The 25,167-nt window shown below is 43.8% G+C and overlaps 1 protein-coding gene across 14 annotated transcripts in view; it reads left to right on the top strand.

Annotated features, from left to right (window-relative positions):
* Positions 1–25,167, top strand: part of NLRC5 (NLR family CARD domain containing 5) — an 86,095-nt gene that overhangs the window by 8,384 nt on the left and 52,544 nt on the right. For 8 of the 14 annotated variants that reach the window (XM_058709198.1, XM_058709191.1, XM_058709193.1 and 5 more), the window contains exons 2-5: positions 16,803–16,919; positions 17,745–18,286; positions 19,973–20,279; positions 21,093–21,185. In XM_058709198.1, the coding sequence (XP_058565181.1) occupies positions 19,985–20,279; positions 21,093–21,185 (388 nt within the window). In that variant the 5' untranslated portion in view covers positions 16,803–16,919; positions 17,745–18,286; positions 19,973–19,984. The remainder of the gene's footprint in view (positions 1–16,802; positions 16,920–17,744; positions 18,287–19,972; positions 20,280–21,092; positions 21,186–25,167) is intronic. The other 6 variants (XM_058709195.1, XM_058709204.1, XM_058709196.1 and 3 more) reach the window with 2 other exon arrangements.

Genomic DNA, 25,167 nt, shown 5'->3' on the forward strand with positions numbered 1-25,167 from the left:
TGTTTTTCAAATAGTTTCTCCCATTCTGTGGGTTGCCTTTTTACTCTGGGGCTAGTGTCTTTTGATGCACGGAAGTTTTAAAATTTTCATGAAGTCCAAAAGTAAAATTTTGTGAAGTCTAAGATATATATTTGGTTACCTGTGCTTTTGGGATCATATCCAAGAAATCATTGCCAAATCCATGGTGGTTCAGCTTTAGTCCTATGTTTTCTTCTAAGAGTCTTACTGTTTTGAGTCCTGTAGTTAGGCCCTTGACCCATTTTGAGTTAATTTTGTATGTGGCATAAAGTAAGGGTCCAATTTCATCCTTTTGCGTGTAGATGTCCAGTTTCCCCAGCACCATTTTTTGAAGACTTCCCTTTCCCCATTGAATGGACCTGACACCTTTGTAAAAACTCATTTGGCCGTATATGCCAACGTTTATTTCTGGGCCTTCTATTCTATTCCATTAGTCTATACAGTTAACCCTTGAACAATGTGGGGGTTAGGGGTGCTGACCTCTGGGCAGTCAAAAATCCGTGTATAACTTTTTGACTCCCCACCTACTGATGGCAAACTGTTGACCAGAAGCTTTCCCAATAGCATAAGCAGTCGATTAACACATATTTTGTATGTTATATGTATTCTATACTATATTCGTATGATAAAGTAAGCTAGAGAAAACAAATGTTAAGAAAATCATGAGGAAGAGAAAATATATTTACAGTACTGTACTGTACTGTAAATTGATAACTTTTGTATTTATCAAAAAAAATTCTTGTAGAAATGGACCCATGCAGTTCAAACCCATCTTATTCAAGAGTCAATTATATGTCTATTTTTATGTCAATACCACATTGTTTTGATTTAGTTTGTAGTAAGTTTTGAAATCAGAAATTATGAGACCTTCTTTTTCAGGATTTTTTTTTATTTTGGCTATTTGGGGTCCCTTGAGATTCCATATGAGATTCCATTTTAAGATGGGTTTTTCTGTTTCTGCAAATCACATCATTGGGGTTCTGGTGGGAATTTTCTTGAATCTGTAGATTGCTTTGGATAATATTGACATTTTAACGTTATGAAGTCTTCCATTCCATGAACCTACAATGTGTTTCCATTCATTTGTGCTTCTAATTTCTTTTGGTAATGTTTTGTAGTTTTCATTGTACATGGTTTTCACCTCGTATGTTAATTTTTAAGTATTTTATTATTTTTGATGCAATTGTACATGGAATCATTTTTGTAATTTCCTTTTCAGATTCTACATCGTTTGTGACTAGAAATGCAACTGACTTTTGTGTGTTGACTTTATATCCTGTGACTTTGCCGAATTCATGCATTAGTTCTAATGGTTTTTCTGTGCAGTCTAGGATTTTCTACATGCAAGAATATTGTATATCATCTGCAAACAGATAATTTCACTTCTTCCTTTCTGATTTAGATGCATTTTGTTTCTTTTTCTTACTTAATTTCACTGGCTAAAAATTCCACTACTATATTGAATAGAAGTGGGGAAAACAGACACCCTTGTCTGTTCCTTATTTTAGAGGAAAAGCTTTTAATCTTCCACCACTGAATATAATGTTTCCTGTGAGTTTTTCATTCATGGATTTTATTATGTGAAGTTTTTCATTCATGCCTTTTATTATTATTATTATTTTATTTGTATTATGGCTTTTATCATGCTTTTTATTATTTTTTGAGTTTTAAAATTTTTTAGTATTTATTTATTTTTGAGGCGGGGGAGGGGAGGAGAGGAGCAGAGAGGGAGACACAGAATCCGAAACAGGTTCCAGGCTCTGAGCTGTCAGCACAGAGCCCAATGTGGGGCTTGAATCCACAGATTACGAGATCATGACCTGAGCCAAAGCTGGATGCTCAACCGACTGAGCCACCCAGGTACCCCCTTAGTTTGTTGAGTTTTAAAAAAAATAATGAAACCATGTTGAATTTTGTCAAATGCATTTCTGCATCGATCGAGATGATTATGTGGGGGTTTTTTCTTCCTTTTGTTGATGTGGTGTATTCCATTGATCAGTTTTCAGATGGTAAATCATCCTTGCATTCCAGGAATGAATCCCACTTGGTCATGGTGTATAATCCTTTTAATAGGCTTCGCATTTGTCTTGCTATTATTTTGAGTATTTTCACATTAATGTTCATAAGGAATATTAGTCTGTAGATTTCTTATAGTGTCTGTATCCTGGCTTTGGTATCAGGGTTATGCTGACCTCATAAGTATGTTAGGAAGTGTATCCTCCTCTGCAATTTTTGGAAAAGTTTGAGAAGAATTGGTATTAGTTCTTTAAAGGTGTGATAGAATTCACCAGTGAAACCATCAGGTCCAGGGCTTTTCTTTGTTAGGAGACTTTGGATTTCTGATTTAATCTCCTTATTAGGAGATTACAGGTCTATTCAGATTTTCTATTATTCATGAGTTAGTCTTGGTAGGTTGTGTGTTTCTAGAAATTTCTCCATTTTATCTAGGTTTCCCAATTTGTTGAAATATAACTGTTCATAGTACTCTCTTATAATCCTTATTATTTCTGTAGAATTGGTAGTAATGCTACCACTTTCAGTTATGATTTTAGTAAATTGAATCTTCTCTCTTTTTTTCTTTATCTTTCTAAAAGTTTGTCAGTGTTGTTGATCTTTTTTAAGAGCCGACTTTGGTTTCATTGATTTGTCTCTATTGTTTTTCTGTTCTCTATTTCCTATACTTCTGCTCTAATATTTATTATTTCCCCTTCTCTGCTGGTTTTGGTTTCAGTTTGTTCTTTTTCTAGTTCCTCAAATTATAAAGTTAATCTGTTGATATGAGACCTTTCTTGTATTTTAATCTAAGCATTTATTTAACACTGCCTTCACTGGATCCCACACATTTTGGTATGTTATGTTTTTTTATTTCATTTATTTCTAAGTATTTTCTAATCTCTTTTGTGATTTCCTATTTGCTCTGTTGGTTAAGTGTGTGGTTTAGGGGAGTCTCAGTGGTTCAGTTGGTTGAGCATCCAAGTGTGGAGCCTGCTTGGGATTCTCTCTCTCCGTCTCTCTCAACCCCTCATCCCCTCCTCCCTCCTCCCGTTCTCGCTCTCTCTTATAGTAAATAAACTTAAAAAAAAGTGTGTGGTTTAATTTTGACAATTTTGTGAATTTTCCACTTTTCTTTGTTACTGATTTCTCTTCATCTCATGGTCAGAGAAGATACTTTGTGTGATATCTATCTTTTAAAATCTATCAAGACTTGGGGCGCCTAGGTAGCTCAGTCTGTTTAAGTGTCTGGCCCTTGGTTTCAGCTCAGGTCCTGATCTCATGATTCATGAGATCAAGCCCCATTTTGGGCTCCACTCTGACAGCTCGGAGCCTACTTGGGATTCTCTCTTTCTCACACACACACACACACACACACACACACACACACACACACTCCCTCTACCCCTCTCCTGCTCACACACCCACACACTCTCTCTCAAAATAAATAAACTTTAAAAATAAAATCTACTGAGACTTAATGTGTGGCCTAAAATATGGTCTATCCTGGGAAATGTTGCTTGTGCACTTAAGAAGAATGTGTATGCTGTTGTTGGGCTGAGTGTCCTATATATGTCTGTCCAGTTGGTTGATTGTATGCTTAAGTCCTCTATTTCCTTATGTCTCTTCTTCTGGTTGTTCTGTCCATTATTGTGAGTTGGGCATTATCATCTCCAAATATTACCGTAAAACTGTCTATTTCTCCATTTTGGTGGTCTGTCGTTAGGCATGTAATGTTTACAATTGTTACATCTCCTGGCTGTGTTGAAGCTTTTATTATTATATAATGTCCTTCTTTGTCCCTTATAACCATTTTTGTTTTAAAGTCTATTTTCTGTAATATTAATATCACCATTCCTACTCTCTTTTGGTTATTATTTGCATAGAATATCTTTTTCCATTTTTTTACTTTCAATCTGTTTTTGTCTTTGTATCTCAAGTAAGTCTCTTGTAGACAGCATATAATTGAATCATGTGTTTTTATCCATTCTGCCAATCTCTGTGTTTTGTTTAGAGAGTTAATCCATTTACATTTAACATGATTACTGACAAAGAGGGACTTATTTCAATGTCATTGTACTATTTGTTCTTAATATGCTCTACAGCTTTTTTGTCCCTCACTTCTTGCATTGTCTTCTTTTGTGTTTAGTTAATATTTTGTAGTGAAATGTTAAATTTTTTCTTAATTCCTTTTGTCTATATTCTATAGCTTTATTCTTTGTGGTTGCCATGAGAATGACATTTAACATCCTGAAGTTACAACATTCTAATTTGATTTTATAGTAGCTTAACTTCAGTAGCATACAGAAACTCTGTTTCTTTACAGCTCTGTCCCTACTCCTTTTGGTTGTTGATGTCACAAAATTACAACCTTATACATTGTGTACCCCAAAACATAGACTACTAATTCCTTTAAATATATTCATTTCCTAAATTATGTAGAAAACAAGATTTAGAGTTTCCAACCAAAGTTACAATGATACTAGCTTTTACACCAGTCATTGTTTTCCTTTAAATATACTAGACTCTTAAATCCTGTAGAAAGCAAAAAGTGCAATTGCAAACCATCATTACAATACTAGATTTTATAATTGCCTATGTATTTACCTTTGTTTCTCCATACAGCTTCAGAATAATGTGTAGCATCTGCAGGACTTCCTTGAGCATTTCTTGTAAGGCAGGTCTAGTGGTCATAAATGCCCTCAACTTTTGTTTATCTGGGAATGTCATGATTTCTCCCTCACTTCCAAAGGACAGTTTTGCCAGATGCAGGGTTTTTTCGTTAATAGGGTTTTTTTTTTCTTGTATCACTTTGAACATATCTGCCCACTGTCTTCTAGCCTCCCAAGTTTCTGATGAGAAATCTACACATAATTTTATTGAGAATCCCTTGTATGTGATGGTTTGCTTCTTTCTTGCAGCTTTCAAGATCCACTTTTGGTTTTGGCTTTTGAAAATATGATTATCATGTGTCTTGGTTGGATTCCTTTGAGTTCACCTTACTTGGAGTTTGTTGCACTTCTTGAATGTTTATATTCATGCCTCTCATCCAATTAGGGAAGTGTTCCGCCATTATTTCTTCAAATATTCTCTCTGCCCCTCTTTTTTTCCCCCTCTTCACCTCTGGGACTCCCGCAGTGTGCATGCTGGTCCACTTAATGATGTGCAGGTCCCTTAGGCTCTGTTTCCTTTTTTTCAATCTTTTTTCTTTTTGTTCATCAGCTTCGATAATTTCCGTTGCCCTGTCTTTAAGTTTACTGATTCTTCTGCCTGTTCAGATCTGCCTTTGAATCCCTCTAGTGAATTTTCCATTTCACTAATTGTACTTGTCAGTTTCAGAATTTCTTTTTGGTTTCTTTTTATCTCTTTATTGATTTTTTTTTTTCATTTTGTTCGCATATCGCTTTCTTGAATTTCTGCGCCTATTCCTTTAGTTCTTTGAGCATTTAAGACAGTTTTTTAAAGATTTTATTTTTAAGCAATCTCCTCACCCAGTGTGAGGCTGGAACCAACAACCCCAAGATCAAGAGTTGCATGTTCCACTGACTGAGCCAGCCAGGCTCCCTTTAAGACAGTTGTTTTAAAATCATTGTCTGAGATATCTGCCATGAAGTCTTTCTCAGGGAGAGTCTGTTGGTGTTTTTTTTCCCCCTTGAATGAGTCATACTTTCCCGTTTCTTCGTATGGTTTGTGATTTTTTTGGTTGAACACTGGACATTTGAGTATAATAATGTGGTGTCTCTGGAAATCAGATTCTCTCCTTTCCCCAGAGTTTTCTGGGATTTTTGTTACTGTTTTTGGTTATCATTTGTGTGTGTGTGTGTGTGTGTGTGTGTTGTCTTTGTGCTGACGAGCAGTCTGAGGTGTAAATCTAATGTCTTCCTGTGTTTTTGCTGAGGTTTCCTTGGGCATATGTGGTCACTTTCTAATTTTCTCCTTATGTACAGATTCTGTGTCCTAGTCTTTAATGTCTAGCTCCAGAAAGGGGAGAAGGGAAAAATAGTGGTGGGATCAAAGGGGTCTAGCCCTTTAAATCTCCTAACAGTTTAACTGGAGGGAGAGGATTTTGCAACAATGAGGGGAGGTACAACAACAATGACTACCTGCCTTTTTTTTTCCTGCACCTGTGATCAGAAGCAATAATCAGCAATCAGAGCACAAATCTCCAATATTTGGAGGACAAGGTCCTTTTTACTCACCCTGATTCTTCTAGGCTGTGTGCAGGCTGCTTCAGGAACATATGCACAGCTGTCTGCCATGTGACCAGGTATGGGGTATGGAGAGCCGCTACTGTGCTGAGAGCTGGAATTGACCAAAATTAACCACAATTTGCCACCCAGGCCTTCCCCTGGAAGCGGGTAGTCTTCTTCAAAGACTTCAGAGCTCCCCAACAATTCCATCAGACAGATTGTGCCCGTGCAATTGTTGTCTAGGTGGGGAGAGAGACTCCTGGTGCTTCCCACTCTGCCTTCTTCCAGAATCCTCTCCTTGACCTTTATTTTTAAATTGTTTGTTTCTAAATTTCTCTCCTGTGCAAATGTAGAGGCTGCAGGCAGCTGGGAAATTGCATGATGCCCCAACACCCATGTCCTTGGTGGAGGGATAGAGCCTGTACCGTCACCCAATCCCCATCAGTCCTTTGCCTTGGTGATTCTTTCCGCTCCTCATGGCAAAATGGAGGGAGCATTCAAACCCTGGGAAGCTGGTCCTCTGAGGCATTTGGATCTTGTAAAGAGAAATAATTTGCTACTTATGTGTCTTTGTGGTAGTCTTTTCCCTGAGTTCTTAAGGGTGTCCTGAGTATTGCTGGGCCTCAGCATCCTCCTCTTGAAATGGACAGGTCAGTGTTGCCCCAAAGAAGAGACATATCCAGTAGGAGTCAACACGATTATTTTAGGAGGTGTGCAGTCAGGGCTTTCATGCAAATTGAATCATAAAGTGAGAACATTGTCATCTTTTCAGTTCTCATTAATCCTTCCTGATTAGTCAAGGAGAAAGTCTCCGTTGGTGCTGAATTAGTGCTTCTCACACTCCTGGTCTCCTTTTCAGCAACGGGAGTCCAGGCCCCAGGTCAGAGCCCTGGGCAGGTGGTAACTTCTTCTAGTTCAACAGCACCATTTTTTTTTTTTTTGAGGGTTATCTTCTGTTCATGGTGAGCCATAGTTTAGAAATAAAGTTAAATGGGAGATGATTTTTAGAAAAGTTTTAAAGAAGTGACATTCTTCTGATTCTCGGATCAGGCAAAAATGTCCTCCACTATGGGTAAAGAGTCATAGAAATTGTATGCCTCTCCCTAATGGGTGAAATCTTGAGATATAAACTTTAAGTTTTATTTTTGCAATGTTTAGGACTTCTTAAGTGACTGGTTATTTTTTGTAAGCAGAAAAATAATAAAGATCTATGGAAATGGGAATTTCCTTTGGAAAGAAGACCATTCGTTGAAGGTAGTATGGTGCTTCAGTTAGTAAAAAGTCTCTGGATAGGTCTTATTTCACCCATTTATTTAAAAATTGTCCGTTTTTCACTGAGGTATAATTAACATAGGACATTATATTAGTTTCAGGTGGACAACTTAATGATTCAATATTGATATATATTGCAAAATGATGTCCACAGTAAGTGACATCCATCCCTACCCATAGTTACAGAAAAATTTTTTTCTTGTGTTGAGGACTTTGAAGATCGGTCTCTTAATGATTTTCAAATATGCAGTAGAATATTATGAACTGTAGTCATCCTGCTGTGTATTATATCCTCATGATGTGTTTATTTTATAACCAAAAGTCGGTACCTTTTGATTTCCTTCACCCATTTTGCCCACCCCCGCCAGCACTCCTTGGCAACTAATCTGTTCTCTGGATCTTTTGGTTGGTTGGTTGGTTGGTTGGTTGGCTGGCTAGGTTTTTTTTGTTTTTGTTTTTTTTTTAACTCCATGTGTGAGTGAGATCCTATGGTATTTCCCCTTCTCTGACTGACTTTGTCCTGCAGAAATCCCGAAACTAAATTCCTTTGGGATTCTCACCAAAGGATGGTTGGAGACAAAGAGGGGATTTCCAGACCTTGGCTTCCTTTCCAGTTTGGTGGAACTGTGCTGAGCCTGGGCCTGTGTGAGAGCAGCTGGGAGAGCCACAGAGCCTGCCAAGGAACAGGCTGGAGGCGGAAGTGTTAGTCATTGGGGGATACCCACAGGGTTTTGTCTAAATATGGCTGTCTTGGTGGCTTTCCTGTCCCCAACCTTTCAGAGGGCAAGACTCACTTGGGTCTGGTTTACTGGAGAAGCAGGGTGCCAAGTGCAAGGGAACACAGAACCAGTCTCCCCCAGCTGGGAGTGGAGAACTGGTGTCATCGTGCCTAGAATATTAGTTCCCAAGCTTGTCAGCACATGAGAATCACATGGGGAGCTTCCAGAAGTACCAATGCTGATGTTCCACCCCTAGAGACAATGCTATTATTGGCCCAGGGTGTGGCCCTTTGGAATTTTTGAAAGCCCCCCCCCCCCCCATTATTCTAACGTGCAAACAAATTTGTGAACTCCTGACGTGACCTGACAGATCCCAGGAGAGCCTTCTGGAGGCCCAGGAACATGTTGGGTAAAAGCCTCATGGAAGCGTCACCAGCCACTTCATGTGGGTGCTGGGCCCAAGCTACCAGGGCTGAGTAGGAGAGGCAAGGCCACTACCTGGTCCCCTGCTGGCTCTAGGGCACCCCGATCCCAGAGGAGAGCTCAAGCCTTTTGAGCAGGAAGGTGGTGGGGGTGAAGGAGGTGACTTAAAGCCTAGTGATACGGGCTGGGACCCAGATTCCCCAGTTTGCAGTGAGGAGAAGAGAGAGGCCTCATTGGATTTGGGACAGGTACCACCCAGGCCTGAGGGCCAGGGTGTAGGCTTGGGCTGCTCCACCCTCTCTGGATCCCTCCCCACCCCCCACGCGTGCACCCCACCCCCTAGAGGGGCTGCAAGGCCAGGAGACCTTTGTTCAACTGCTGGCTCTCTAGAAGTGGCCTGGGCAGATCCCCTCACTGCTGGGAGCCTCAGTTTCTGCATCAATAAAGGCCTGTAACTGAGTTTAAGTCCTGGAGGAGCCTGACATTGTGAGGATAATGAAGGGTGGTTTTCAAAGGAACAGTCACCCCCACATCCTCATCCCCCCACAGGGGTCCTGTGTCAAGGACCCCTCTTGTCTGCTCCACTGGCTTTTGTGGTTGAGGGAGGAAATGGCTGCCAACATCTTTCTTTCTTTATTTTAATGTTTATTTCTGAGAGAGAGAGAAAGCAAGTGCGCGCACGCAAGTCGGGGAGGGGCAGAGAGAGAGGGAGACACAGAATCCAAAGCAGGCTCCAGGCTCTGAGCTGTCAGCACAGAGCCCGCTGCAGGGCTCAAACTCATGAACTTCAAGATCATGACCTGAGCCTAAGTCAGATGCCCAACTGACTGAGCCACCTGGGTGCCCCTTCTGCTAACATCTTTCTGAAGGTGTCCCCCCAGGGAACCCTCCAGTGAAAAGAGGGCCATTCCTAGGGTGGGGCTGCATCGGCCTTCTAGAAAGAGCCCACTGGGTCAGTCTGGGTCATTGGGTCATGCACCCAGGCTCAGACATCCTCTGAAGCCTTAGACTGTAACCAGCCACCCTTCAGGGAAGGCAGAGGCCCAGATCTCGTTACTTCTTTCAGGGCTTGGCATTGGGCATTCTGAGAGGGCTTGAGGGCCTCTGTGGGTCGGGTCCATCCCAGGGTCCCCAGGCCTGACTGTCCACTCAGTCCTGAGAAGCCAACTTCAGCGGCATTTTTCTTTCTCACTTGCGGGATATTTCTGTCCAAGTGTCTAAGGTTTCTGTCCTGACAGAGGGTGCCTTTCATATGACCCCACCAACCACGGCCTTTCTGGGGCTGAGGTTAAACCCAAACCCTTTTTTACCTCTGTCCCTCTCTCCTCACTGGCCACCCTCAGCCTCCCCCTTCTGTCCTCTCTTCTCCCACCCAGGCCCAGGGGCAGAACCCAGGCCTGCCGGTGCTGTGTGGACGAGGCTTCTGGCCTCCCACGGGCCCTTCTTCTTGGCCTGACCCTTCCCACCAGCCCCGGGAACAGGGAAGGCAGGTGGGAGACCCCCTGGTAGAGACAAGGAGACGGGACCCAACAAGCCAGTGGACCCGTCAGCCCCCCGTTTCCCTTTTCTACCCAGCCTTCTGGGTGCTCCCCCATAATCCATGCCTGGGGAGTCAGGAAGAGGGAAGAAGCCAAAGGAACATGGCTCAGAAGCTTCGGACTCAAGCTGTGTCCTCTTTGCTATCCCTCCCTTCCTTCTTTGGACCCTTGCTATGGGCTGGGACTATGGAGGAAACAACAACAACGCAGTTGTAATCATAGCTAACATGTCTCGAGCCTGTCTAGTGGGCCGGAAGCCATGTCAGGGATTTTGCCTGCTTCATCTCCCAACAACCTTGCCTGGTAGATATTAGGACGCCCATCACAGACACTGTTCATGTTCCCTCTCACTCACCTGCTTTGCCCCTAGCCAGCCAGTGCACCCATCCCCCATCCACTGTGGTCCCAGGCCACCAACATCAGCACCCTTCTGGAAGGGTTGCCATTGGCTAACAGGAATTACTTCATACAGAGATGCCTCCCTACCCCACACCATGGGTATGACCCATAGCCAATGACTGACTGATATGGGGGTGTAATGACCCAGCCTCCTTGCCTCTTAACAGGACAGACTCTGTGGCATCGTTCACATTCCAGAGCTCCCCCCACCCCGTCCCACCCCACGTGTTAGGCTGAAGCAAGACTTCCCTTACCCTCTCAATACATAACTTTTGCAGGAGCCCCTCTTGTCTTGAGCTCTGCTTCTAGAAGCCTGATCTACAACATCCCCATTTTACAGATGGAGAAACTGAGGCAGCAAGAGACTGAAGTAACCTTATCAAAGCCATATAACTGGCAACTAGTAGAGACTCAGATCCAGGGCCCTGGTGCAAGGTGTCTGCTCTTATCTGGAATCGGGCACTGCCCCTGCCCTCAAGGTATCACCAACACGCAGAGGGAAGCAGGTGGGCCAAGAGAAAATGACAGGGCACAAGATCTGCTGTGGAGGAGAAAGAAGAGAGCGCTAAGGGGTGAAGGCCAGTGGCAGGGGGCGGGGGCATGACAAGGTCTCGGAGGGCAGACAGGAAGACTTTCTGGAGAAGAGAGCAGGAGGAGGAGTTGCACAGGTGAGAAGAGACAGGAAGGGGCACCGCAGGGAGAGGAAGTCATGTGATCCAAGCAGGAAGATGGAGAGGTGGGGCTGTGAGCGCTGCCCATGGGCAGGGCGGCAGGTGAGTGAGAGGGCCAGGAGGTGGCCAGCAACCAGGTGGGGAGGGACCATTTATTTATTCATACTTTGAACCTTTCCTGGTGGCCTGACGTGTACCTACTCTGGGGCAGGCATATTAACATGCTGTGACTTTATCTGAGAGGTGTTGGGACGCTGATAGGAGGTTCAGACAGAAACGAGGCCAGACCAGAGCTGAGTGTTAGAGATAGCTCTGGCCACAGGAATGTGCACGCGTGATATGAACGCTGTTCCGTGTCATCCCACATCCCTCAGCCTCTTCCCTCTTAATGGCTGCGTGGAACTGCATTGTTGTATGGATGTGCCACAGTTTAACCAGTTTCTTTTCAATGGTCAGTTAGGGTTGTTGTTTTTTTTTTTCCAAACTTTTACGGTTATAAACAAGAGCACATTAAGTATTCCCGAACATAAGTTATTTTGCATGTTACGAATGTATCTGCGAGATAAGTGCCTGAGCATAGAATTGCTAGGTATGGTTATGTGACATTTGAAGTTTCCATAGATAAAGTTGTATTCGTACATGCTCCCACTAGCAGTGCATCAAAATGCCTGTTAATTCACAACCTTGCCAGCTCTATAGTTTGACCATCTAAGAGCTAGAAAATGGTATGTCTGTTGTAGCTTTAACATGTATCTCTTTCATTTCCTGTGAAGTCAAACATCTTCTCATAAATGCTCAAGAGCTATTTGTATTTCCTTTATGGCAAACTGTTCGTGTTCTTTGCCCACTGTTCTGTCAGCTGCATTGGACTTTTTTCTTACTGATTTGCGGTAACTCTTGATATATTAAAAACATTCAATCTTTGATAACTTGCAGATATTTTTTCCAGGTTTTCATTTCTCTTTTCACTTTATTTGCCATGTTCTTTGGCAATACAAAAATTCTAATTTGTATCTGATCAATTTCATTCCATTTTTCTTTTATGGTGTCAGACCCTAGACCCTCTCTACTCCGAAATTATGTTGATGGGCTTTTCCAAAAGCATGTGTTTCTCCAGCACTTAAAAATTTTTAAGTTCTTTGTTGTCAAATCTAGCACATAGGAAAAAATGCAGAAAATTCAACAAGAGCTTCATGAGTTGTTATAAATTGAATACTTGTAGTCTCCTAGTACCTTTATGGTTTAACTTCTTACATTTAAATTTTGGCCTCATTTAGACTTTATTTTGGCATAATTCGAGGGACAGAAATCCATATTTATTGAAAAAGAATAACTTTTTAAATGTCATGGAATATTTTAAAATTTGTCATATGCCAAGCAAAAAAGGAAAATTTCAACATATTTCCCTAAAGCAGAAATTGCATAGAACTTATTCTTTGCACGGTACAGTAAAAAAAAAAAAAAAATGGCAAAGGTTTAAAAAATATCTCACCCCTCTATTAAATGACTCAGTTTAAAATTATAATCTACTAGTAACGTGATATAAATTTGATATAAACTTGACATAAATTTATGGAAATTTGCCAAAAGTGTTCTCTCTTATTATTTTTTTTAAAATTAAAAGACTAGAACTGATTTAAACAATAAACTGACTCATAAGCTTAACAAGGAACACTCTCAGTAAATCAGGGAAGATAAGTCAGGAGATTAAAAAATTATAAAAGGAAAAAAGGAAAAATTCTACAGAATTAATAAATGAACATGAAAGTGTGTTTTCTCTTTTTAAACATAAGAGATAGCAGCTGCTGGCCCATCTAATAAGGAGAAAAAGACAAAGCAAAGTAAACTAAATTAAATGTGAAAGATGCAAGATTTCTAAGTATAGGAAGATATCATCTGCAACTGTGTGCTCTATTAAAGTTTGAACATTCTTGGCAAAATGCAGTTTTCTCACAAAACATGAAGTGCCAAAAGTTAATAAAAAATAAGTGTCAAATGAAAATTTTAAGTTGTCAAGTTTGATTTTTTTTTTTAACCATTCAAACAATTTGAACAGCGTTGAAAAGGACTTTGGCTTTCACTTGGGGTCAGGGGGGCGGCTCTGTGTGCCGGAGGCACCTGCCTTGGGTCACAGTGTGACAGTGATACCCAGGCCCTCCATGGAGGATGTTGGGGCAGGGAGGAGAGGCACCAGGTCTGCTGGTGCAGGAATCCAGGTGAGAAATGGTGGTGCCAGGTTCCCATCTTTGGCCTGAGCTCGAAGAAACAGGAGGCCGCCCTTCACTGACCTGGGGACGGTGGTGGTGCACGCAGTTTGGGAGGGGGACAGGGAGGCCAGGATTGCCATTGGGAGCGGGGGACATTTTAAAATGCATACAGGACATCCAAGAGGCGTAGTTGTGAGAATTGAAACCGCTGAGGCCGAAAGGCCCTTGCCTGGCACTGAGCCTGTATTCTTTGTGCTGAATGTTTAGTTCTTTCCATCGAACGTGGCGTTTGGTCCCCATAACACACATGCAAACGTTCAACTAACATGTAGAAGAAAATATGTCCTCCATATGTATGAATTACTTTTTGATTTGAATGTTTAGCCTCTCTCTGTCATACTTAATGCACGTGTTTATCCTTTTTGCTTGCCTTCCTACCTCTATTTTAGTTTTATTATTTAACATAATGGAGGGAACTGCCATTTCTATGAGCCAACACTGATAATTTCTTGGCCCATTTATCACCATGTATTTATCTTCCTTACACATTGGGGAAATGTCTACTCTCATTTTTAATGTAAATGTCTTTACGGGTTGGTTTGTTTGTTTGTTTGTTTGTTTGTTTGTAAAAATGTGCCTATTAAAAAGTTTGAGGGGCACCTGGGTGGCTCAGTCAGTTAAGTGTCTGACTTCAGCTCAGGTTCATGAGTTCGAGCCCCACATCGGGCTCTGTGCTGACAGCTCAGACCCTGGAGCCTGCTTTGGATTCTGCGTCTCCCACTCTCTCTCTCTCTGCCCCTCTCTCCCCTGCTCACACTCTGTCTCTCTCAAACATAAACATTAAAAAATATTGTTTTTAAAGTTTGAATGTCAAAGTGGTCCGAAAGAGTACAGCGTAAAGGGTTCTCCTTTGCCTGTGTTCTCCACGTCCCCTCCCCGGACATAGTCCTGTCACCAGTTTGTTGTATAGGCCTAGAGTGGGTCTCTGTGTATGCAAATACACACACATTTGAATTTATTTATAAGGATATACTTTAGAGCTTTTTTCCCTTGGCGTAACATTTTTATGGTTCCTCCTCGTAGCATGTGTCCGTACTTTGCTCCTTTTCATTGCCGAATCACATTGCACTGTGTAGATGTACTATATTTTGCTTCTCCGTTTGTAAGCTTTTGGACATTTGCATGGCTTCCGCTGTTGGGCTGTTACGGATAACAAACATTTGTTCGCACGTTTTTGTGCAAACGTCTGTTTTTGTGTCTGCTGGAGGGAGATCTGGGAGTGGAATTGCTGGGTTATGTGGTAACTCTCGGGGGTAACATTTTAAGGACCTGCCACACTTTTCCAAAAAGTGCATGTGCTCCATTTCACGTCCCCGCCAGCAGCATATAAACTTCCCAGGTCTCCTTATCCTCACAGACGCTTGTATGGTCCTTTCGTTCGTTATGGCCATTCGGGGGGAGGGGGTATGTGAAATGGCAGCTGGTTTCCATACAGAGCATTTTAACTTAATTACTTAATTTAAAAAATAATTCCTTAAATTTAAACCACTTGCATTACCGTGTGTGTTAATACTGTGTGTTTTTCCATATGTCTTCTCTTAATACCATCGATTCGCTGGTGAGTTTTAAGTGAGTGTGGAGCTAATTTGATTCCATTCCTGTGGCCAGTTTTTTTCTATTTTTAATACCGTTCCATAAAGTGTTAATGATCGGTGCTTTATAAGATGTTTTACGATGGTTGGAAGCCTCCCCATTATTGCCTGCCTCTCCCAACAAATAGTCTTTGATATAATTGCCTTCATTTTTTTCTTGTTTTATCTAATATGTTTATTATGAAATACTTATTATGAAATATTTAAGGCATATGAACACTTGTCGTTGTCTGCCCTTTTTTCTCTAAATGACTGTTATTGTAATTTTATCAAGCTAGCCAAAGTATCCTGCTGTAATTTAAGTGGTTCTGCCTTAAATCTACATATTTACTTAGAGGGTTTTTTTTTTCTTTTACTCTCTCTGGTCACAGGCATGTTTGTCTTAGTCATTTCGGGCTGCCGTAACCGAACATCCCAGGCTGGGTGGCTTACACGACACACATTTATTTCTCATGGCTCTGGAGACTGGGAAGTCCCAAGATCAAGGTGCCAGCAGATCCAGTATCTGGTGAAGCCACTCTTTCTTTGTAGATGGCCACCCTCTCCTTGTATCCTCGTGTGGCAGGGACCAGAGAGGAAGCAGGCTTTCCCCTGCCTCTTCTTGGAAGCTCTCTGAACCCATCATGAGGGCTCCGTCCTCATGACCCAAGAACCAAAGGCCCTGCTTCCAAATACAGTCACACTTGGAATTTGGGCTTTAACATATAAATGGGGTGTGGGGGGGAACACAAACCTGTCTAGTTACCTTTTTTTTTCAAAGATTTTTTTAAGTTTATTTATTTTTGAGAGAGAGACAGAATGAGCAGAGGAGGGATAGAGGCAGGGGTGCAGGGGTGGGGGGGACCCAGGCTCCAAAGCAGGCTCTGTCGACAGCAGGGAGCCCCATGCAGGGCTCAAACTCACGAACCCGTGAGCTCATGACATGAGCTGAAGTCGGAAGCTCAACTGACTCAGCCACCCAGGCGCCCCTCTGTTACTTACCTTTGTTATGTGAGAGGGCACCATATTTATGTGGGTTTACCTAAAGCCCTGGGGCTTGGTAAGTTACAGTCCTCACTTCATAGACACACTGTCAGGGCACACACTCATCTGCCTTGCTTGCTTTCTTCCACGTACTTCTCAGCCACCTTTCTTCTTCCCATCCTCTATTGTTAGGCAGCGTCTCTTAAGCATGTGTGCCAGAGTGTCATTTCATTGTGTTCCTGCTGAGGCAGCGGGCCGTGCCTCTGGCTTTTCTCATGAAGAGGAAGGTTTACTCGCGACCGCCTAAAAAAGTACATCAAATGTAATAAGAAAGAAAACCGCAAATCATACCCTTTTGGGAGTTTTACTGGGAAAGGAAATTGGCATCTGTCGTGAGGATTCTTCCTTTTCGTCCAAATGAATTGGCTGTCATAAGTCTGCTGGATTTGAAGGGCACACTCTGATGCCACAAGTCACTGTGAGGTGAATGTCCAAGTTGGAGGAGGAAGAGGGGCATCCTCTGGGCCACATGTGGTAGGAGGTGATGCCAGAGAGGGTCGGGCTACACACAATCTAGGGACAAAAGGAGCCATGGTTGGGGAAGAACAAGATCGGTGCATGAGGGCAAGGGGACTCTTCTGGATCGAACACCTACCTCAGAGGTGTCTCCAGAGGAGGGGTAAGGGCTGGTGCCTTCCAAACAACATTCCTCTTGGGATCTGGAACATTGAGGAGAGCACCCTGTCTCCTCTCTTTAGCAGCCTGCCCTATGGAAACAACCTGAAAATCAGCTCATAGCACAAGACTTGGCCCAGGTACTCATGAGACCATCTCTGCGGACACTCTCGAACGTCTAGGATGAACCGGGAAGCCAAGTAGGTGACCTCTACCCTTTGCCCCCTCTCTTACCCTCCCACCCACTCCCTCACTCCCCTACTACTCCCTACCAGCTGCTCCCTACCCATATTACCCAGGTTTACCTCTCTGGGCTGCCCCTGATACAACAAGCCTACCGTTAGCCACCATTCAGCTTGAGAGTGAAAGTCATGAGACACAGAAAATCAGGAAGGGCCTTGAGACGGCATCTGATTTACCCACCTTATAGATGATGTGACTGAGGCCCAGATAGAGAATAGACTTGCTCAAGGCTATGCTATGAGTGTATCAGCTAGGATAGGCCAATAACAAACAACCACCAATGTCCTGGTGGCTTATGACAACAAAAGCTTACTTCCTGATCCTACTTCTTGTCTATCGTCAATCAACTGGGACCTCTGTTCCACATAATCCTCTTGCTGGACCCAGGCTAAAGGAGCACCCAAGATCTGGAATACTGCTGGTCCCTGTGGTAGAGGGAAAGAGAGAGCATGGTGAATCACGCACTGGCTCTTAAAACTTCTGCACAGACATGACATGTGTCATTCTTTAGCATATTTCATTGGCCAAAGCAAGTTTTGTGGCCATACCTGATGTCAAGAGAGCAGGGAAGTGCAATCCTTCCAAGGGCCTAGAGAGGAGAAAGAGAATATCTGTGAACGGCCCTAATGCTGACCACAGAGAATTAGATACAGAGCCGGGTCAAGAATGCTCGTCTCCTAACTTTGGGGCTGAAGATCTTTCTACTATAATCCTCTGTCTCCAAGGCTATTTTCATAGAAATCTCAGTGACCAATCATAATGTAATGTGCTCTTTCTCCCAGGGATGGTTACCCTTAAAGAGCTTGATGCTGTACCCCGAGGGGATCGAACACTAATGGTAGAAATAAAGGCGTTGTGTCAGACCGGCAGGAAGACACATTTGAAGATGAAAGGACTTCCACAGAAATGATACCGTCCAGGCGCACCTCCCTTCCGCCTGACACCTTGTTGTCCTGGCTGATTTCTTTATGGACATGATGGACTTTGAACACTGTAGCCCGGAAAAGAAGCTGCGTCCTAGGCCATAACCATATCCTCTTACCAAGATCACACAAAGTCCGGGGACTTGTCTGGTGCCATCTAGGGCTCCAAGGCCTCAGAAATGTACTGACCTGACAGGTGATAAATCTCAATTCTGAGCCTGGCTCTGCCATGGACTTTCAGTATGACTTTGGGTACATCCTTTCCCCTCCTTGGCCTCAGTCTTCCCGTCTGTTCAGTGGGGATGGTGATCCCTGCCTGCCCCATGGATGTGAGCATGTTTCATGAATTCTGAAGCTCTGTGTCTGAGAGAGGATCTATTGCCATCAGTCCAGTTGCCAAGGTATGACCAGAGGAGACTGGGGACACGTGCCCAAAGGCCTCTGGTGGGTGGGACTCAAGGGAACAGCTGCCCTCTGAACCTTAGGATACATAGTCCTGTGCCCCAGCCTTTGGGAGTTGCTAAGGCTGCTCTTGGGTGAGCCTCCCACTCTTCTCAGAAGTGGGGTCTCCACAGATGTGGGGATTATATGAGACACATAAAGCACTTGGAACATAGTATGTGCTTTCTAAGTGTTTGCTACTGTTGTTAAGGAAATAATGCCAGAAAGTTCATCTGGAAATGTTACAGCATTTTCCACTATATCATGGACCACCAATTAGTTAACTAATTAGTTAACAACTAATGTTGTTTCAAATTTTATGCATATAAAAAGTCTTGAGGTGAACAGCTTTGCAATTAAAAATTTTATGCACACCTATAATGATATCCTAAGGTTAGAGTGCTAGGAACAGACTTGCCGAATCAAAGGGACTGCATATTTTTTTTTTCAACGTTTTTTTTTTTTTTTTTTTTTTATTTTTTATTTTTGGGACAGAGAGAGACAGAGCATGAACGGGGGAGGGGCAGAGAGAGAGGGAGACACAGAATCGGAAACAGGCTCCAGGCTCCGAGCCATCAGCCCAGAGCCTGACGCGGGGCTCGAACTCACGGACCGCGAGATCGTGACCTGGCTGAAGTCGGACGCTTAACCGACTGCGCCACCCAGGCGCCCCGGGACTGCATATTTTTTAAGCTTTGCTATGTAAGTGCCCCTGGCCTTATATTGGTATTCCTACCAGTAGGTTGAGAGTGCCAGTTTAGAAAAGGAGAAGTTGCTTAGAGAGAGAGCGATGGTTTGTGTTAGATTGGATTCGATTTCACTGAGTAGCAAAAAGCCCTAAAAAATAGTGCTTTAAATAGACATGTATTTCCTTGTCATGTAAGAGAAATTCAGGACAGGTGGAAAGGCTTACCTTACACCTTCTCTGCACTGGCTTCCACCTCATGATCCAATATGGCTGCCCAAAGTTCAGCCATCATGCTGACATTCCAAGCAATAGGAAGAAACAGAAAGATGTACAACACTTCCATCTATATCCCATTGGCCAAAACTTAGTAAGATGGCTAATTCTAAATGCAAGGAAGGCTGGGAAATAAAGTCTATTCCAGATGACCAGGAAATATTCAGGGGTTCTGGTCCTAAGGAAGAAGGGGAGAACAGATTTGGGAGGACAACTAGTTGTCTCTGCCATGAGCTTAGCTCAGACAGAGAGCAGCACAAACAGGTCCATGGAAACAAGAAAAAATAAAGCTTCCTCGGGAACCATCTGCAGGAGATAAACTGGACCATTGCAGAGCCAGGACACGGGCACAGATAATTGGGGGATGAGGAAAAGAAGCAAACTGTTCTCTGGGACCAATCCCTGGGCACAGGCATTGAGACTCCGTGAAGAAGCCACTTGTCTGCCTATTTACTGCCCCCCAGATATGGGAGGTGGTTCTTGACTACCCTCTTTGGCTTCCTTGCAGCTGAATTGTCCTCCTATTCACCTGCCTCCCAGGTCACCTGTCCTCCAACTCACCTGCCCCCCCACCCCCGCTCACCTGTCCTCCAATCTCACCTGCCCCCCAGCTCACCTGTCCTCCAATTCACCTCTCCCCCAACTTTTCTGCTCCACAGTTCACCTGCCTACCCTATCCCTGCAGGGCCAGCTCCTCATGGACCCCGTTAGCCTCCAGCTGGGCACCAAGAACCTGTGGAGCTTGCTTGTGAGGCTGCTTAGCAAAGACCCACAATGGCTAAATGCCAAGGTGAAGTTCTTCCTCCCCAAGATGGACCTGAGCTCCAGGAGCAAGGCCGAGGATGCCACGCAGGGTGTCATGCTACAGCTCAACAGACTGTACACTCAAGGTCAGGCCACTTGGCAGGCGTTCATCCACTGTGTGTGCATGGAACTTGACGTGCCGCTGGACCTGGAGGTGCCGCTGCTGAGCACTTGGGGCCATGGAGACGGTAAGGGCAGACATAAGAGGCACAAAGCAGCCAGCCAGCCCCCTGCCATGGGAGCCAGGGAGGCCAGGGGAAGGCTGGGACCCACCCAAGTTACACAAAGACGACATGGTCAAGCCAGGAACAAAATTCTATGTTTCTGAGCACTTTCCAGAGTAAATTCCCTATTTTCACCATATCAGCTGGGGACCTGGAAGATCCCTTCTTCCACCCTGCTTCACCCCAGTTGCCTAGAAAGGCTGGATGCAAGGAGAGAAAGGACCAGTACCTACTTCTAAGCAAGAAATTCCAAATAGCCCGTAATGCTCAAGACGTTTCTTTCTTCAGCACAGTCAGGAGCAGTGGCGGGGAGAGCCCTTTGACCTCTACAGGTGGGCAGGTGCATTGAACGCTGTTCAGTTCTGTGGGTGTTTCTTGGCACCTTCTACTTACACAGCGTCGTGCGGAAACAAAACATTGAGGGCCAACAATGTTCCTGGGGAGGAAGTGAGAACTCATAGAAGAACTTAGCACACGACAGAGCGTAGGATATGCAGGGGGGTTCACAGTGCGCATGCAGGTGTATGATCACACACACCTGTGCACAAACATGCATACACACAAGCATAAGCACATACCTATCCGTGCACAGACCTGCACATACATACACATTTCTGCCGGCAACTGCCTTCACCAGTTGTGTCCCCCACAGATTGTGGAGCGTCCACTTTATTGCTCCCCTGCTGGGGACCTGCCCTGAGGGATGAGCCCTGAGAGCTGGTCCTAGGGCATCCGCTGCATCCCTAGACCATGTGGCACTCTCCCCTTCTCTTTCAGGGTTCCCCAGCCAGCTGGAAACTGGTGAAGAAAGCCAACCTGAATCTCAGCTCCACCACGGTGACAGCTGGGGTTGTGGAGCAGGAGGGGGTGGTAAGCATGCTAAGTCCCCACCTCAAACCCGGAGGAGGATGGTGGTGGCCAGCCAGCTGCTTCCCTTAAACCAGCCTCCTCCACCCTCTAACACATTCGCCTGTACCCCCGCCCCTCCCCCTGGCTCCTAGTCCCGCCTCCTCCCCCTCTGCACCTGTTAAGGCTTTGGCCTGTTCTGATATAACCTGTTCCCAGGGGATCTAAGCTGGAACCTCCCGAGGGAGTCTGAAGTTGACAGCTCCTGGGCACCTGCCAGAATCATGTCTCATTTCACTAGGAGAAGTGTGTTCTCACTTCCCTGTCCCTAAGCCTCAGGGCCTCATATTCCAAACCCACAGACTCAGGCCTCCTCCTCATTTAGATACCTTGGGCATGATGCTGACCCACGGACTACTGTCCACACCCTGGAACCTCTGACTGATTTTTTGATGGAGTGCGGCAGGGATGTGGGTGGGGGGTCAGCAGTTAAATGGTGACCACCTCAGGATTTATTCACTCTATTCTCCAAACCTTTCTTTATGGATTTATTCACTCTATTCTCCAAACCTTTCTTTTTTAAAACTGTGGTAAAATGCACATAACATGAAACTTCTATCTTAACCATTTTTAAGCACACAGTTCAGTGGTATTAAGTACACTCTCATTATTGTGGGACTGTCTCCACTACCCATCTCCAGAATTCTTTCTGTCTTGGAAAACTGATACTCTAGCCCCATTAAACACTAACTCCCCATTCCCCTCTTCTCCAGCCCCTGGGCCCTTTTACTCTCTGTCTTTATGATTTTCACTACTCTAAGTACCTCTTGTAAATGGAATCATTTTGTGACTGGCTCATTTCACTTAGCATAATGTTCTCAAGGCTCCTCCTACATGTTGTGGCAGAATTTCCTTCCTTTGTAAGGCTGAATAACATTCCATTGTATGTGTATACCACACTTGACTTACCCATCCAGCCACCGATAAACACTGGGGTTGCTTCCACAGTTGGGCCATTGTGAATAATGCTGTTGTGAACGTGGGTAAACAAATATTTCTTCAAAATCCTGCTTTCAGTTCTTTCTGAGTATATATTCAGAATCCAGGGTCATATGGTAACTCTATTTTGAATACTTTGAGGAACTTCCACACTGTTCCCACATTGGCAACACCATTTTGCATGCCCACTGACAGTACACAGGGGTTCCAATTTCTCCACATCCTTGCCGACCCTTGTGGTTTCCTGGTTTGCTTGTTTTTTACAGTAGCTATTGTGATGGGTGTGAGGTGGTACCCATCTCACGGTAGTTTTGCTTTCCATTTCCCTAACGATTGGTGATGTCGGCCATTTGTGTGTCGTCTTTATAGATCAGTCTCCAAGTTCTTTGTTCCGTGGTTTTAATTGCCTTGTTTGTTTTGTTGTTGTTGAGTTTAGGGGGTCTCTATATATTCTGAATGTTAATCCCTTTTCAGATACAGGTTTCACAGATACCTTTCATTCTGTAGGTTCTCTTTTTACTCTGTGGATAGTGTCTTTTGATGCACAAAATGTTTTTCACTTTCATGAAGCCTGGTTTGTCTGTTTTTTTCTTGTGTTACCTGTGCCTCGGTGCCATATCTGAGAAATCATTGCCAAATCCAATGTCGTGAAGCTTTTGTTTTATGTTTTCTTCTAAGAGTTTTATTGCTTGAGATCTTATATCTCAGTCCTTGATCCGCTTTGAGTTAATTTTTGTATATGATGTTAGGTAAGGGTCCAACTTCATTGTTTTGCATGTGGATGTCAAGTTTCCCCAGCACCGTTTGTTGGAAAGATTGTCCTTTCCCCATTAAATGGACGTGGCACCCTTGTCAAAAATTATGTGACCATATAAGTGAAGGTTTATTTCTGGACTGTCATGTCTGTTTTTATGCCAGTGCCACACTGTTTTGATTGCGTAGCTTGCTTGTAAGTTTTGAAATCAGGAAATGTGAGTCCTCCAACAAGGTTCTACTTTTTTCAGGAGTGTTTTGGCTCTTTGGGGTCCCTTGAGATTCCATATGAAGTTTAGGATACGTTTTCCTATTTCTGCAGAAAAGGTTATTGGGATTTGATGGGAATTTCACTGAATCTATAGATCATTTGGGGTAAGATTGCCATCTTAATAATAGTCTTCCAGTGAGCCTGGGGTATATTTCCATTTATTTATGCCTTCTTTAATTTCTTTCAACAATGTTTTCTCCTTTTCATCGTACAGGTTTTCCACCTGTTGGAGGTTAATTTTTAACCATTTTATTCTTTTGATGCTTTTGTAATTTCCTTTTTAGGTGGTTCCTTATGTGTAGAAATGCAACTCATTTTTGTGTGATGACTTTGTATCCGGCTACTTTGCTGAATTCATTTATTCTAAAAAACTTTTTTGTGGAGTTTTTAAGGCTTTCTACATATAAGATCTTCTCATCCATAAACATGTTTTACTTCTTCCTTTCCAATTTAGATGCCTTTTATTTCTGTAGAAGTATGGGCTTTGAACTTATAGCTGTGCTTGGCATTAACATCAACAGGCTTTAACAGAACAGCCACTCCATAATCCCAGCTCCCCAGCAGATCAAAACTATTTGTCCTGGTCCCTGTCCCTTCTGGCTTAAATCATTGAACTGGCATAACTATCACATGGCTATGACCAAGCCCGATTGATATTTAGCCAGTGAGTCCCTTATTAATAGAGAACTTGGGGAGCCTAGGTGGCTCAGTCGATTATGTGCCTGACTCTTGATTTCAGCTCAGGTCGTGATCTCACAGTCATGGGATCAGGCCCCGCATCGGGCTCTGCATTGACGGCGTGGAACTTGCTTGGAATTCTGTCTCTCCATTTCTCTGCCCCTCCCCCACTTATGGGCACACGCTCTGTCTTTCTCAAAATAAATATATAAACATTTTTTTTAAATAGAGGACTTATTGGAATATTAAAATACTCTCAAACAGGTTCCAGTTCCTCTTTGGGATCCCTGAGTCTCCTGTAAGCCAGCACCTATAAAAAGTCAACCAGGGAGTGCCTGGGTGGCTCAGTCATTGAGGGTCCAACTCTTCTTTTTTTTGTTTTTTTTTTTTTTGAGTGTCCCACTCTTGATTTTGGCTCAGGTCATGATCTCACGGTCCTGGGATTCAGCCCGTGCACACTGAGCGTGGAGCCTGATTAAGATTTTTTTCCCTCTCTCTCTGTCCCTCTCCTGCACTCTTGTGCATGCATGAGCTAGCTCTCTCTCTCTCTCTCTCTCTCTCTCTCAAATATAAACAAACAAATAAATAAAATCTTTTGAAATAAATAAATAATAAAAAAAATTTTAAGTTAACACCTGGCAACGCAAGGGACCTGTCAGGGCTGCTCTGATTGGTCACTAATGCCTGGCTGTAGGAATATCCCACATTACTTCTTCAAATTCTTCCCTAAGTCCTCTTTCCCTTCTTCCTCCCCTCCGTTCTTGCTCCCTTTCCTTCTTGTTTTCCTTCTCCCTTTCTTCCTTCCCAATCTCTTTAGAAAGGCATTAAGTGACTGTTGACAATCCATAACCTGACAGGAATTCGTGAAACCATTAAGGGAAGCATTAAACCAAATGTGGAAGATGTGAAATGAGGGCGATAAAACACACGGGCACAAGAGAGAGGGCACAGGCCTGGCCCATTGGAAACTCCACTTTTCTAACCAGCAGTGGCCTCGACAGACCTGGGTCTTTCCCAAGCCATGCAGTGCTTGGGGCCACGTGTTCCCAAGGCTGCTGGCTGTGGGCCCAGCTCCCTGCAGCCTGGGAGATCCCCAGCCCAGAGCCTCCAGGCCTCTAACACAGGCCTGAGACCCACTTCTGCAAACAGAAGCTGGTGTTGGTGCAGCCTTTGCCCGTCGCTCAGTCCCTGGGTGTGGAGACACTTGTCTGCCTGCTACGTATTTGTGGACTGGAGCTCCCCAAAGGTGCTTGGTGCCCCCTCAGCCCAGGCTCCCAAACGTCATCCCTTACCCTTCTTTCATTC

Source organism: Neofelis nebulosa, chromosome 17 (genome assembly GCF_028018385.1).
Source record: "Neofelis nebulosa isolate mNeoNeb1 chromosome 17, mNeoNeb1.pri, whole genome shotgun sequence".
NCBI lineage: Eukaryota > Metazoa > Chordata > Mammalia > Carnivora > Felidae > Neofelis > Neofelis nebulosa.